General features: G+C 42.6%; 1 protein-coding gene across 6 annotated transcripts in view; it reads left to right on the top strand.

The window, feature by feature from the left end:
- DNAH9 (dynein axonemal heavy chain 9) overlaps nucleotides 1-16,356 on the top strand; it is a 393,611-nt gene that overhangs the window by 232,282 nt on the left and 144,973 nt on the right. For 5 of the 6 annotated variants that reach the window (XM_037028297.1, XM_037028295.1, XM_037028294.1 and 2 more), the window contains 3 exons: nucleotides 1,799-1,960; nucleotides 7,130-7,326; nucleotides 15,717-15,879. In XM_037028297.1, the coding sequence (XP_036884192.1) occupies nucleotides 1,799-1,960; nucleotides 7,130-7,326; nucleotides 15,717-15,879 (522 nt within the window). Of the gene's footprint in view, nucleotides 1-1,798; nucleotides 1,961-7,129; nucleotides 7,327-15,716; nucleotides 15,880-16,356 lie in introns of those variants that run through there. The other variant, XM_037028298.1, reaches the window with a different exon arrangement.

The following is a 16,356-nucleotide window of genomic DNA, read 5'->3' as shown; positions in this document are numbered from 1 at the left end:
AAAGAGAAGCAACTGTTTGGGAAAACATATTTACTATTGATACCTCAGACAAAGGTTTAATCTCCAAAATATACAAAGAATGCACAGGACTCCACTCAAAGATGAGCAATGCAATTAATAAATGGGCAAAGGACTTGAACAGACACTTCTCCAAAGAGGACATACAGAGGATCCAGAGACACATGAAAAGATGCTCGATATCGCTAGCTATCAGAGAGATGCAAATAAAAACCACAATGAGGTACCATTTTACACCAGTCAGAATGGCTATCATAAACAAAGCAACAAACAACAAGTGCTGGAGAGGTTGTGTGAAAAAGGGGACCCTAGTTCCCTGTTAGTGGGTTTGAAGACTGGTACAACCACTATGGAAAACAGTATGGAATTTTCTAAGAAAACTAAAAACATATGTGCCTTTTGACCCAGCAATTCCACTGTTAGGAGGATATCCTAAGAACCCTGAAGCACCAATCCAAAAGAACCTATGCACCCCAATGTTCATAGCACAATTTACAATAGCCAAGAGTTGGAAGCAACTTAGATGCCCATCGGTCAATGACTGGATCAAAAAACTATGGTACATTTACACAATGGAATTCTATGCTGCAGAAAGGAAGAAGGAGCTCCTACCCTTTGCAACATCATGGATGGAACTGGAAAGCATTATGGTGAGCGAAATAAGCCAGCCGGTGAAAGACAAATACCATATGATATCACGGTTAACAGGAATCTAAACAACAAAACAAACAAGCAAGCAAAATATGACCAAAGACACTGAATTATGGAACAAGCTGACAGGGACCAGAGGGGAGAGGGGAGAGGATCACAGGGGAAAAGGGGAAGGACTCACATGAACAAGTATAAAGGACACATGGACGATAACTAAGGTGGGGGGCGGAGATGGGAGGGAGGTGGGGAGCACTGAGGGGGGGGCAGGGCTGGGAATATAAGACAGAAAACTGTACTTGAACAAGAATTAAATTAAAAAAAGAGAAAGCAGACTGGTAATCATATTATAACCTGACCTTTATGCCATGCTACAGAATCTGAGCATTATTCTGCTGGGAATGACAAACAATTAAATGACCGCTTTTTCTCTCAGACAAGAAAGAAAGCAATGAGGTCAAATGCAGGAATGAATGAGTTTTAAGTTATAGGACTTATTGAAGTTGTTGAGGGACTCCAATCTTGGTGGTCTTTATTGTTCAATGAAAAAGAAAGCTAAGACATTGACTAATAGAAACAGAGATGTGACAGGAATTTGAAAATGACTGTAAATATGTGGAATAATCCCTGTTAGACAGGAAGGAGAACCTCCTAGAGATAAACAAATGTACTAGTGACCTGCAAAGTTTAGCATGTGCATTCCAGCCCTTTGTCCTCATTTGGATTTCATATAAGCACTTATGGCTTAGACTAGTTTTCAAAATGGCTCTTAAGGAGTTGGAATACAGCAGAGAAGCCACATCTTTTCTCAGTGTGGTGATTTGGAAAGTAACTGTTAAAATTCCAGGATCTAAGTAAGGTCAGGCAAACTGATTTAAATACCTTTTGGATCTGAACTAAGGCCATGCACTATGCGATTGGGCATGCTTCCTGTCTTTCTGAATCCCAATTTCCAAATTATACAAAGAGCATATAATAAAAATGACTTTGTGGGATGGTCATGATGGTTAAATGAGGTTTATCTGGCAAAACATCTAGTCCAGTGCCTGTCACATAACTGGCCTCAATACATTGTACCTGTCATAGTTTTAAGTTGTTATTCATGTTACTTTTTTATCTGTTCTCCTTGAAGGGCATTCTCTTCTCCTCAGTGGAATGTATAAAGTCCACACAGGACCTCGTTAAGCTCTATCTGCATGAAGCAAATCGTGTTTATCGGGATAAGCTGGTGGAAGAAAAGGACTTAGATCTTTTTGATAAAATCCAGATAGAAGTGGTCAAGAAATTTTTTGATGTGAGTATTGCCCTGAGAAATTTTTTTACATTTGAAAAATAATTATAATTATGTGGATGATAACCAAAATGATCACTATCTAGCCCATAAATTGGAGAAAATCAGAGATTACACAAGGAAAGAAAACTCTATCATTATTTTGCCAAGGTGAAAAATGCTGGGGCAAAAAGAAGCAAATCAATCACAGAATCTCAGTGTTGAGAAAGGCCATAGACATCAGCCAATCCAAGTTTGCACTAACTCCCCTCAGTGGCCTTTCCTGGGTCAGTCATCCCAGTTGACGTGCCAGCATCCTTGGAAAGGCCCAATCTCATCTTCCCCAAAGCAGCCACTTTGGAACTGTGAATGACTGAAAATTTAAAACAACTTTGAAATGTGAGGATTTTGGAACAATTTTAAAAACTGAAGATTGATTCTAATAATGATCTAAAATGTATTTCCCTGTCTCCTAATCCTAGGTCTATATAAGACAAACCTTCAAATATTTTAAAGCCATTTATCTCACCCTTCCTAAGGCTTCTCTTTCAATACTCTGGTTTCTCTTCAGATCATATAAATCTTTCGCCTTTTACTAAGGCTTCTCTTCTCCAAGCCAAATAGTCTCAGTTCTTGTAGCCATTCCTGACATGGCTTGTTTCCAAACTCAGTTATTTGACATCATCTTGGTTATTCTTCCATTGCTTTCTCCTCTGAAATCATGGTGCCTGACTTTCACCCCAGACCCAACTTGTGTCTGACTGAAAGCAAGATCATCATTCCCCTTTGCTTATACACCATAACTTTGTTACTCTGTTTTCCAAAATGTGTCCAGCTAAATAGTTATACCACAATATACTCCCTTGAAAAAAGATATCTGAGATTTCTCAAGTTGAGAAACAACTTTGTATCATATTGCTTTCTTAGAAATTCAGTGCATTCCACATTGAAGCCCTGAACATCTTGAATGACCCTGATTCATATACCATTTCCCAAACATGTTGGACCCTTACGCCTCTTTCCTTCCATCAGAGCTATTAATAATTTTTCAGAATGATTGGTTCATAGAATACACCTTGGAAACAGTGATACATTACATATCCTAAGATAACATAACATTGCTTAGTGTAAAAATCACCCCACAACTAACACTGAGCCTTTTGTTGAACAAATCCCCATATTTTTCACACATACTGTTTGTCTGTCCTCTCAGAAACTTAGAAATAATTAAATCTTGTATTTGAATATATCGTGTTGTCCCTATGTTCACCTCCTTAGGTTTAGCTCTCCACATGTTTTCCTGATAGGATCCTGGGTCTATCTCAAAAAATGGTTACTGTCCTCCCAGACTTACAGGACAGCTTTATGAATCTTTGCACAGCACTTTTTAAAAAGATTGATCAATTGATTGATTGATTTTAGACAGAGGAGGAGGGGAGAAAGAGAGGGAGAGAAACATCAATGTGTGGTTGCCTCTCACAGGCCTCCTACTGGGGACCTGATGAAGCCCTCGACACAGGCATGTGCCTTGACTGGGAACCAAACCTGCAACCCTTCAATTCACAAACCAGTGCTCAATCCACTGAGCGACACCAGCCAGGGCTGCACAGCATTTTAAATAACTTAGATCTCAGTCTTCCCTTTCCTAGTTCAAACAATCTGAATTCCTCCACTTATCCCATCATTTTTACATGATCCAATGTTCAGTGCTCTGATATGTTAGATACTCATATCTGAGCACTGTAGAATTTGCCAATGTATTTCTTCATGGTTAGGTCTGCCAGTGAGCCTTTACTGTCTCCTTAGGTTGGCCTAAGCCAGCACTACAGCATGATAGCACTCCATGCCTGAGACAGAGGTTTCTGTGTGGGTCTGGACCCTGAGGACACGTACTTGTGATCATAGACCCAGACACAATTGATGTCGCTGTTATCCTCTCCCAACAGCATTGGGGGGAGGGGGGTGTTGGTGCACATTTTTATTTCAGCACAAATAGCATGTATACCTTCCTTTTCAAATAAATTTTATCCTTTTTCACTGTTAGAATCTCTATGGAAATAAACATTAATTTCAGTCTTACTGCAAATACAGGGTCACAATTATGAATAACCACTGTCACAGCATAAACTTGGTGAAGAATCTTGGTCTGTTACCTAATAATGGAATTTTTGAAAGTTGAACTCTGATATTTGGCTTTACTAAAAAATATAATAATTTCATTCTTGATTTTTATTACTTTAAAAGCAAAACTCTTGATCCTTTTCTCCTTCTAGGGATCAGAGATAGAATGACTCACTCTATCTTATTAGTGTACCACGGGTAAGACATCACCACCCCATCCACTGCTGGAGCCCCCATGCCTAGGAAGGCATGCCCTGAGGCTGCTCCTTGTCTGTGGCTGAGGCAACTCTAAACAGAGCTCATGCTGGGGGATGATAACATACAAATTTTTCGTCCTTGTCCAGCCATCCTGCTTGTGAAACTTCCCCTACAACCATCGTTTTGGCAAAATATATGCATATGTTGAGGGAAATGTGTACTGTGTATGAGCAGTGTTGGGCCAAAATTGGAATTCCAAAGGTATTCCTTTCAATCTTTCAACCAGTTATGTGAAAAGCACACACAAACTTATCACTAAAATTCTGTGGCACACCAAAAGTATATTATATTTTTTGCCAATCTGACCATTAGGTATAATTTTGATGCATTCACACTGGACAGCTATGGTTGTGTGCTGTCCAGTTTTTTATCTGACAATCTAAGGGAGAAGAGTCACTATTAAGAAATCTTTGATTCATGGTGTGGGTTGGTTTTCTCTTGCCCTTCCATACAGCCTGACTCTGATCACAAAACCAGAGACGTGGTCTGTTCATCAAAGCATCTTTGTATTCCAGGCTTTTCAGCCTGCACTTTGGCTGTTCCTCTGCTAGATCGTTCGTGTAAATTGACTGCCATCCGGACTCATTCCCAGTGTATTAGCTCATTTTCAAGCCGGGCAAATGGGCTCCCACATCACTTTCCCGCATGTTCTCCTCAAGTAGCAAGAATGGCTCTCCTGCCTCACATTAAATCTTACCCAAATGTCTGGACATTTATTGTTACAGTCTAGCAAAACCAGAATAGTTTAAGGGTTTTCTATGGCCCTGAAACTACCTTTAAAATATAATAACTCTTTGCTGTTTAACTCTTTCTACTCCTTTCTTCTTAAAACCAGGCAACATTCTTGGCTTTTCTATTGCTATCACTGTCATCCTCACTTCCCCTCCGTTAGGTTTAATGAATCTTGCCTCATTGGCTTATATGTGAGGTACCACATTGAAGACCCACCCTACAGTGACCCTGTGTCCCGGGCAATGCCCTTGCTCATGACCAGCATGCTGATTACCTGTTTTCCAGGTAGACCTCCCAGTCTGAACTTTAGGATAAAAGAATGGCAGTTGGGGACTATTTCTTGTGCTTGTACAAATTTTACTTATGTACTAGAAAACCTATTTTTTCTTGGACTTACTTCCTCTACAACTCTTCTTACTCTTAAAATATCAAGGATGTTGTAGACTGCTTTGCCTGGTTTCAGGAATTGTAACTCTACCCCTGTGGATAAGGATGAGTCAGTGACCTCTGGAATGCCAGCTGCAGGAGACAAAGCTTGTCTCTGGTAGCAAATGCTGCCTCAGTTTCCTCCCTGCCCCCAAAGCAAGTCCTTGGTGGGTACAACCCCTCAGAGGAGGGGCAACCTAGGCCAGACTCAATCACGTGGGAGGCCATCATGGAAGGACTGCTGCGGGGGGGGGGGGGGGGGTGCNGGGGGGGGGGGGGGGCGGGGGGGGGGGGGGGGGGGGCTGCAATGAAGAGGGAGCAATGGGCTCTTGCCCCTGGGCTTTGACAAAGCCTCAGTCCCCATGACCTCTGGGAGAAGCACTTCCTGGCTCTAATCCCTTTAAGCCTGAATACCTACCTGTTGGGGAGAGGTGCAGCTCCTTGCCTTGCTAGAGCAAGTCTGGGGAAAAATCTGGCATCACAAAGACTTCCTGATAAACCTGTGAAATCTGCTCTGCTAAGAGTGCTTTCATTCATATGTTAAGGGTTCAAGCAGGAAACCCTAAAACTCTGTTCCTGACAGACTCTGACTAAGACTAAGCCCTCAGATTTCTTTGAAATGTTAGCTACTGTTTGATCCTTGCCACCTGTATTCCTGTGTATTACAACCCAATAAAAGCCCTTGGAAGAAGGTGCTCAATGCCTTTTTCCCCTGAGAAATTGGCCACTTCTCCTCCCCCAGCAGACCACATCATGTCTTAGTCATGCTTACTCTCATCCATGGCACACAGCAGGGGGGGGGGGACTTGCGAGGAAAGTCGCCCCCACAGTGTGTTTTGATAAGTAAGTAATTCCTTTCTAAATCAAAAAAATACTAGCCATGTCTTCCAATACTCAGAGACTGGGTTGGTGGTGAAGAAACATAGACTCTATATCTTTTAAGCTGAGCTGTGTAAGGTATTTATTAAACATGGTAAGGTTCATCCTGGGGACAAGAGCTGGCACACAAGAAGCCCGCATCTTCGTGTAAGTTTCATAAGTAGGGGTTCTACTGCAAATGTTTTAGGATTATCAATGTCCTTTTAAACAAACCAGTCACCTAAGGGTAGTTGGTGCCATATTCTTCAGAAACTAATCCCTCTGTGCTGAGCTTATGAAGCTGGGACTTGCTTCCTCTAGTGTGCATTATCAGAGGAAACAGCAAGGATGTTTTATGAGATTGCTGTGGATTGAGGAGCAAGTCACATCAGAACAGATGTTGGAGGGATGAGGCCACTGGGTGCATCATGATCTCCTTCCTTCAACACTGGTGAAAGAGACCCTGCTTAGAAAAATACCCACCATGTCCCCACCTACTCTGCTCAGAGATGGAACCCATTTCTGATGGTACTTGTGAGAGGGGTACCTCCCACCTTCCACTACCCATCCTCAGCCCAAAAGGAGTAACAGACACCATCCATGACTTTGTGGACACAATGAACAAGTGTTAAACACTCATCTCAGTGGGCTTCTTAAGAGGGACAGTGTTGGGATCAGCACTGATTTTATTTGGGGGGAGTGTGTAGAGAGAAATGGGAACTCAGGTGTCTCTACTCTGTGCAGAACCAGAACTGAGATTCTATAAGGAGGGTGCTTATCCCTGTTTTTCCTCACCAGGATATTGAAGAGACCATGGAGCAGACTCAAAGCCTGAACATGTATTGCCACTTTGCAAATGGCATCGGTGAGCCCAGGTACATGCCTGTGCAATCATGGGAGCTATTGGCCCAGACACTGGTGGATGCCTTGGAGAGTCACAATGAAGTCAATACAGTGATGGACCTGGTTCTCTTTGAGGATGCCATGCGGCACATGTAAGTACACTTCTCTTGTTTTTTCTCAGTCGCCTCCTCTCCCCACTGTCTGGGGCCTCATTCAGGCATTTGAGGACATTTAAACAAAACTGGGAAACTAGCTACTGCTTCTTCTGTGGAGGTCAAGGTGACAGCTGGGAGAGCAGAAGCTGCTGCTCCTTCCACTGGCCCTAGGGGGCACTATAGAGCTGAATGCAGGCAACACAGGATTTATTTCCTCCTCTGTCACTTACTGTCCCTGGGCTGGACCACAGTGACACCATGGGAAGATGTGCAATAACAAATGGAGAACCAGACAGCTCTGAACCTGCATCCCCACCCCATACTAGTCCAAGGCCAATTTTATAATGGTGAGATTGGATGTTTTTGTTTAAGTGCACATGTATTTCCAGAGTTAAACATCCTCACAGATGTCATTGCTATCAAATGAATTGCTGACATAGTCATCAAGCCTCCCAGATACTTTACATTCATGCCAGTGCTACCCTATCCTGCTCTTTACATCCCTCATTCTGTGTCCTCTTCACCACCCCTCCCTGCCTGCCCATGTTCTTCCTCCCTGTCTCCTAATACTCACAGTCTTCAGCAGAAAAATATACTCTACTTTCAACTCCTCTGAACTGTTCCTGCATTGACAGTCTTCCTGAAACCTGACTGGCCCCCTAGTTGAGGAAGGCTGCTTTTTTCCCCCATTTTATGGACTCCAGGGCCTAGAGAGAAGTAGGTAACCCCTTTACCCCCACCTCATCCCAGTAGCGTATTTAAACCATTTCTCCTTTGATCCTTTATGAAGTCCAGGACTTTTTTTTTTTAAGCACAAGTAATTGGACTTTCACTCTCATTGCCTCTTCTTGTTACTATTGTCTGCTAGCATCCAGTTCCACGCATCATTTATCAGTGACCTTGGTGCAAGGACTGTCTTTCTGCCCTTGGTCATACCTTTCTTCTCTCCCGGTGCCTGTGAAACACCTTGTCTTTTTGTCCTCAGCCTCCATAGCTCCGGTGCTCTTCCCTTCATCCCACCCCAGCCAGTCACTCACATGTGCTGTCCTAGAACTTCCATCATCATAATGAGCCCACCTCCAAATCCTCTATGTCAAGCATTTCACTTTCTGACTAATACTTCCTCCCCTTTCATTAACCCATCTAGTTTTTTATTCCAGATGTTCTTAAACTTTATCAAAACTTTATTCCATGAAGAGAAATGAACTGCTTCCTTGAACTCTTTTACCCCTTAGTATTTTTTTTCTTAAAGATTTTATTTATTCATTTTTAGAGAGAAGGAAAGGGAGGCAGAAAGAGAGGGAAAGAAAATCAATGTCTGTTTGCCTCTCACACATCCCCTACTGGGGACCTGGCCTGCAACCCAGGCATGTGCCTTGATTGGGAATCAAACTGGCGACCTTTGGTGTGCAGGCCTATACTCAATCCACTGAGCTACACCAGCCAGGGCTTTACACTTTAATCTTTACTTCCCAGCATCACCACAGACTCAATCATTCCAGTGCAAGCTCCCGAACTTTCCTGTCATTGATTGCATTCATGTGAAAACCCCTAAGCATCTGTAGATTGTTGAAGAACAATCCCTCACCATGTTGATTTGGTCTGCTTCAGATTTTCAGACACGAATATCAAAGGGGCCATCAACTTTGGTAGAAATCCTCCTCCACCACCCTTGCTGACATCCCTACCCTCTAGTGGCTGCATCACAGTTTTCTTTTCCAGTTTTTAACACCCCTCCCCTCTCTTCATTCACAGCTAATGAGTACAGCTCTTATTTCACTGAGATAAGGAAAGCAACCAGAAGAGAATTTTCTCATCTCCTGGCCATCAAATCTAACAGCCTATCTGTATCCCACCTGCATCCCACACTAATACTGACTTTCCTAACAGTTCAGTGACTGTTCATACCTAAGGTCAGTTCTTCCAGCTGTGCCCTAGATCCCATCTCCTCTCACCTTCTTGGTGACTCTGCTTCTCCCTGCAATTTCCTCTCCTCTCCCATTCTATCCCATCCTCTCCCCACCCTCTCTCTCTCCCTTCTTACTTCATCATCATTAATTCATTAATTTCCTGATCATATGCATTAATGTAAACATGCCATATTATCATTTGTCCAAAAAGAATAGGCTATTCTTAATTCTACCATCCCTTTTCATACACTTCCCCATTTATCTCAAATTTACAACCAAACTCATCAAAAGGATTTACTTGTCACACCTTCCCATTTTTCATCCTCTTTTCCATCTACTTATTACCACTCAAAAAAGGAAGCTCTCATGGATGTTCTACCTCCTGCTAAATTCAGTTGTCACTGGTGGGTACTACCTTTATATTACATGACTGCTCTGCTACATTTGTCGTGATTAACCACTCTGTTTACATCCATCCATTCATCTGATGGGTGTCTTAGAATGAGTTCAGGGATCTTTGTTTTATTCATTGCTAGACCCCCAATACCTAGGACAGTGTCCAGAACATAGCAGGTACTCAACACAAATTCTTAGCACATCACATGAGAATAAATAATGAGGACAGAGAGTGCTGAGGGGTGACTGTGACTTGAAATGAGGTGGTCAGAAAGGCCTCGCTGAGAAGGCAGCAGGTGAGGTGGAATGTAAGGATCTTCACTCACTAAAGAGGTCACTACAGGCCTGGTGCCTGTGCTTTGTGTACATCACTTCATTTACTTTTCACCAAAACCTGAAGAAAGCAAGGTTGTACGTCACACACCCCAGAAATAAGCAGCCAGAGCCAACACTCATGACACCAGGCTTTGGGGTGTTTGCTCTCAGCCATCATGCTGTGGTGCTTCCTCCTGTGCTTTGGTCTTCCCCCTGGTCCAGTGTAAGCTCCTTGAGCACAGATCTTGTCTCACTGGCCACCGAACCCCTGGGACCTTGGTCAGTGTCTGGTGCAGTTGGTGGTCAGTGAATAATGGTTTTAAAGTGTCTGTTCACTAATGTTTAAGAGCTACCTGAGCCTGTGTCCCAGTCAATATGGTTTCCAACATGGGTGATCAATGGGTTGATGCTGTTTTAGCAATGGAAAAACAGCAGAAATAACTGTCTGGAGGGGCAGTTCTGAAGAATAAAGTGTATTTGAATGGAACACTTAAAAGTATTAGTGTCCCATGACTTCATTCTCACACTGCCCTTCCCTCCTCTCCCTGCGCCTCCTCAACCCAAATCTTTGCAGCTTCTACCAGCCAAAAAAGAGCAGAAAACAGAACACTGAACCATACAGTAAGAGATACAGATAATCTAATAATTTTGGAAGATTCCATGACCTCTCATCACTGCACCCAGTGCCCAAGGTGGAGGGGTTTGGACTCACTGCAAGGACCCCAAGTGGGACTAGGCAGGGCAGAAAGGGTGCCCCAGTATTCATTTCCCAGAAACTCACAGGGCCAGCCAGGGCCCAAGGGGCCAGCCAAGGTGAGGGCCTACGTTTATAGGTGCAATAAGGCCCATGCTCATATTGATGAGCATATTATCAAAATGATATTATCTGGCTATTCTCACCACATGGGTTCTTAACATTTTCTTTTGTTTGATTCCCCTACACCTTTCCTAAGCTTTGCTCCTTTTGCCCTGAACTTATTAATGGAGCTCTGTGGAATAGTTAGTTACAGGTACTGTGGACTATTATGAGCACATGTACTGTACATATAGCCAGACCCAGGTTTCTGTCCTGGTTCTGTCACTATTGGGCTGTGCCCCTTTGTGAAGGACACTGATCTCCCTCAAACCCAAGTCCCATTTTCCTTCTCTGCAAAATTAGGGTAATAACAGTACTTATGTTGTAGGGTCGTTGCTCTGTGTGAAGTGCTTTGCAATTAAGAAACAGTCCATAAATGTTTGTCTTTTCTCTTTGTGCTGTTTTTTCTGCCTTCACAGTACTGTTTTGCCTTCCTTTGGCCTTCCCTCACAACCTCCACACATTCTTGTTCTGCTCTTTGTCAAAGCCTCATGCTGGATCTTTTGCCTGCTTTTGGCCTATTCTTAATCTATCTTTTTTTTTCTCTTCATTCCCACGTATTCTTTTCTGCCTCCTCTTCTTTTCTCTTAGAAAAAAATTCAGATGTATTTCTCTTGCTCTCCTTCTTTTGTGTTTCTTCCCCGTTCTCGGGTGCACGTTCACTCTTCAGTGTGCCAGCTTCCTCCAGCTGTGCTGTGATGCAACTTCAGCTTTTGTTTGTGATCACCCAGAAATTCAGTAATGAATTAACTTAGACTGCCTTGCTTTTCTGGCCCAGCAGCCCTCTAGAATATTGATCTTCTTTTTAAATTTTGTAATTTAAATGCAGAGTCCTTTGCCCTCGTCAGAGGTTGTTAATGAATCCCCAGCTGGAGTCCAATGCTGACAGTTGCAGACTGAACCATTCTTCTTTGGAAATGTCACCAACTAATGATGTATTTTCCATTTAAATATCGAATCACGTGGACCATGCTAAGCTGAGTCAAGGCCTTCTAGAATGGAGCTGGTGTTAAGCAGCCCAGAGTACCGAGTTGGACTTCTCCTTTTCATCCTCCATGCTTGCCTCTGTCCTCTAGTAATCCATTTCTTCCCCCCTCCTTTTTTAATTAGAAAAGAGGACTTGTATATCTTAGCACCATGGTTTCTCCTTTTTTTGTTGTAGTCAGACACCATCCAATACAGACAGAAAGCAGATAATTCCTTGCCCCTGGAATCATGAATGCTTGTGTATATCACTCCAGATGCGATGCTGAGTATAAGATACATATTGTCCTCTTAAGAGAACTGTATGGAACACTTCTAGTGTGCTAGAACTATACAGAATACATGACGGCATAGATACTCTTCCAATGTCTAGAAAGTGTGGCTTAATAAGGGAGCAAGAGAACAGTAAATCTGATACAAGACAGAATACTAGTATTATAATAAAAATTATAAAGAAAGTAAAATCATAAAAGAACTAAATGTAGATCAATTATTAACTCCTAATTATTTGGGGGAATAAATTTAAGTACATAAATTTAGTGACATAGAGTTTAAGTAAGTCCAAAAACCTAAAAATTTTTGTACATCTGAAACATTAAAACTAAAAAATGTAAGTGCCCAAGTGGGGGGATATTTTGAAACATACATAAAAGGGCCTTATAAATTTAGAAGAATACTTCAATTGAGAAGTGGGCAATGGACAAGAAAGAAAAATTTATAAAAGAAGAAATAATAAGAAGAAAAATGTTCAATTCTCTAAACATTTGAACCAAATGTTAAAATTGATAATTGTTAAAATGTTAATTGAACCAAAAATTAAAACCATAATTGTTTCAACCATTAAATAGGCAAAAATTAAAAAATAAGACCCAGCCCTGGCAGGTGTGGCTCAGCGGACTGAGCACCAGCCTGCAAATCAAAAGGCCACCGGTTTGATTCCCAGTCACGGTGCATGCTTGGGTTGCAGGCCAGGTCCCCAGTATCAGGTACGCAAGAGGCAATCACACACTGATGTTTCTCTTCCTCTCTTTCTCCCTCCTTTCCTTTCTTGCTAAAAATAAAAATAAATTAAAAGTCTTTAAACCAAGAATTGCTTCTCTTAAAAAAAAAATAGGACCCAATGTCAACAGGGTGGAGGCAAGTCTCTCCAATATGCTGGAGGTGCGAGTTGTTGACTAAACTTCTTCTAGCATCCCCTTTCAAAAAATAAATGTGTCTCATAGGAGAGATGAGGCAATAAAGATCCACAGACATTAAGTTTACTGATGCTAATTCTATGACTAAGTCTTCAGTATATGCAAGAAATTTGCAGTAAGGAAATTCAAACCACAGAAGCTTAACATGAGCCCTTTAACCTCACACATGCATTTTGCTGATGCATCAAACTCCACCCCCAAAACTTTCCTCAAGCCCTCCTCCAAATTGGGATTAGCTATACCCTAAACTGTTCTACCTCTAATTACTATTACTTAATTTGAATATGGACTTTTTCATTATAATATCATTAACACAAGACAGGGACACAGAACAGTGGCCTGTGCGATGCAATCTCAGATTTACCCCCTGCTCTCTGTGGTTGGACTTGACCTGAGTTCTTGTTCTGCACATTCTTCTGACCCCAAGGCCACCAACACTGTTGTTTCTCTCTCCTTAACTTACCCACTTCTCCACAGTGGCTTTGTTACTGTGATATGTATCCCCAAATTCACTGACTTAATGCATTTTCATTCAGCCTAATCTTACATATTCTCAGCCTCCGATATAATGGATTCACCTTTTGATCCATCCTACTTAAGAATAGTATAAATTGGTACCAACATCCTGGGGGGCAGTTTTTCAAAAAGCCATAAAATTGTTTTACTGTTTGACTTGGCAGCTTTACTACTAGGACCTTATCCCATGGACATAGACATATAAATGGAAAGTGTTCACATAGCATTATTTAAAAATGGACAATGTTGAAAACAAACTAAAAATCCAACAGTAGGCCCTGGCTGGAGTAGCTCAGTGGATTGAGCATGGGCCTGTGAAGCAAAGGGTTGCTGGTTTGATTCCCAGTCAGGGCACATGTCAGGGTTGCAGGCCAGTTCCCAGCAGGGGACACACCAGAGGCAACCGTACATTGATGTTTCTCTCCCTCTCTCCTTCCCTGCCCCTCTGAAGATAAATAAATAAAATTTTTTTTAAAAATCCAACAGCCCTGGCCGGCGTAGCTCAGTGGATTGAGCGCGGGCCTGCAAACCACACGATCGCGGTTTGATTCCCAGTCGGGGCACATGCCTGGGTTGCAGGCCAGTTCCCGGCAGGGGACTCATGAGAGGCAACCATACATTGACACTTCTCTCCTTCTCTCCTTCTCTTCCCCTCTAAAGATAAATAAATAAAATCTTTAAAAAAAAGAAACAGTTTGGCATTTCCTTTAAAAAAATCAAACAGTAGGCTATTGTAGACAAGAGAGTTATTCTATACAATGGGATCTTGTTCCACAATCAAAGCATAGTTTAGCAGATTACTCAGTGGCACAGGGAAATAATCACAGTATATTGCTAAATGAAAAAATGATCTCAAAACTCTGTTCAGTATAAATGTGAACACAACTTTGAAAATATATAGAATAAAGACACTGAAATAGAGAACAAGCTGACAGTAACCAGAGGGGAGAGGGGAGGGAATTTCAGGAGAAAAGGGAAGGGTTTGCAGGAACAAGTATAAAGAACACATGGACAAAAACAGGAGGGGGTGGAAATGGGAGGGAGATGGGGAGGGTTGGGAGGGTGGGCTGGGATGTGAGTAAAAGGCAGAAAACTGTACTTGGACAACAATTAAAATAAAATAAAAAAGAAAATATATGGAATAAAAATATATTGAGGTTTCAGATGTAATAAATGTATATACACATAAATATATACTTATAAACATATAGACACTAGGGAAAATTTCAGAACATATAATTAATGTCAATAGTGTATATGCAACATAGAATTGTAGTTTTTCTATTTTATGCATTTTTACAACAAATAGTTATTGTTTTTAAGATGATAAAAGAAAAGGGCATAGGAGTTACTCTTATAAGAATGTAGATACCTCACATAGGTATGTACATAGTGCCAAAGGGAATTTTTTTAAAGGCTGCTGGTGTATCCTGGAGGGCAGGCTGTGAACAGCTCAGGGGAAGAGTAGCATTTGAGGAGAGACAGGAGGAGTGGGCTCCTGGGGGTGAGGGGTGGTCTAAGACCAGGGCCTGGGAACATCACCCCACTGCTGGGGTGAGTTTATACTCACTGACAATGATAAGTATAGCTGAAAAGGAAAAAGTCCAGAAGCCAGGGAAGTGGTGCCTTGTAGAAGCATCCACAAACACTTATTACGAGGGCATTGACATCCAGGAAGGATAGAGGAGAGAGCTAAGCGCCACCGCAGAGCTCTCTGTCATTCACTGGCTTTAATTTTACTGCTTCTCTCTTAAGAGAAACGAACTGTTCTATGCTTGTCCTCCAGACTTCCCCTGATTTTTTTCTAGCTGTACACTTTCTACCTTTCTCCTTTTACCGCCCCCCCTCCTCTTGCCTAAAAAAGCACAGATAGATGAAGCAAAATGAAGTGGGGAGGTGTGGCGGAGTCAGGTGTGGCTGGGAGGGGCTGGAGGGAAAGACCTGGTCCACTCCCCTGACCATCACATCCCTGCCCCCGGCACTCCACTCCTGCCTGGCAGCCATGAGCTATTCCTCCACTACTCTAGTTCACCAGTGGTGACTTCATTCCACTTGGTCAAGAAGGCAAGGCCAGGTCTGGGGACAATTGAACTCAAGTTTGCCACAGCTGGGCCATACTCAGCTTCCAAGGAGGGTCCAGGTTCTCACTCTTCACACATGCTCCTCACAGGGAAGAGTGACCGGAGCCTCGTGCTCCTGCCTCCTTCCCTTCAGCTGCCGCATCAATCGCATCCTGGAGGCTCCTCGGGGAAACGCACTGCTGGTGGGCGTGGGGGGCAGTGGCAAGCAGAGTCTGACCAGGCTGGCGGCCTTCATCAGCTCCATGGACGTGTTCCAGATCACGCTGCGGAAAGGCTACCAGATTTCAGACTTCAAGGTGAGAAGGCCCGGCGGCTACCAGGAGGAGACTCCTGCTACCCACAGCTCCCTCTCATCAGCCCTTCACTTCCCTTGCCCAGAACCTTCACTTAATTGCCTGCCCATTTTCTTCTTAGATTCTGGGCTGATGACTGAGGCACTTCTTCCTCATCGGTCTAGCCTAAGGACACTGGCCTTCCCATGGCTGGGGTGTGAGGCCTCAGGGCCTTTGACTGACCTGTGCAGCTTCAGCTCCTGACCAAATCTGGAGCACATCTGTTGGGTTGGTCAAAAAGTCCACTTATTTTTTGTGGACTTTTTGGCCAACAAAAAGTCCATAAAACAAAAAACTTTTTTCATTTTCACCAAGAACTTTATTGATTTGAGGATTTTGAGTATGTCAAGTATCTCCCACTTAGTATAACATTGATTGCTCTGAATTAATACCTCAATTTGATTACTATCAAAGGCTTCAGCTGGTCTACCCCACCGCAGA

This window comes from Sturnira hondurensis, unplaced genomic scaffold (assembly GCF_014824575.4).
Source record: "Sturnira hondurensis isolate 20B ecotype Veracruz unplaced genomic scaffold, ASM1482457v3 Scaffold0019835, whole genome shotgun sequence".
Lineage (NCBI taxonomy): Eukaryota > Metazoa > Chordata > Mammalia > Chiroptera > Phyllostomidae > Sturnira > Sturnira hondurensis.
The sequence above is the reverse complement of the archived record's forward strand: the minus strand, read 5'-3'. Positions and strand labels throughout refer to the sequence as shown.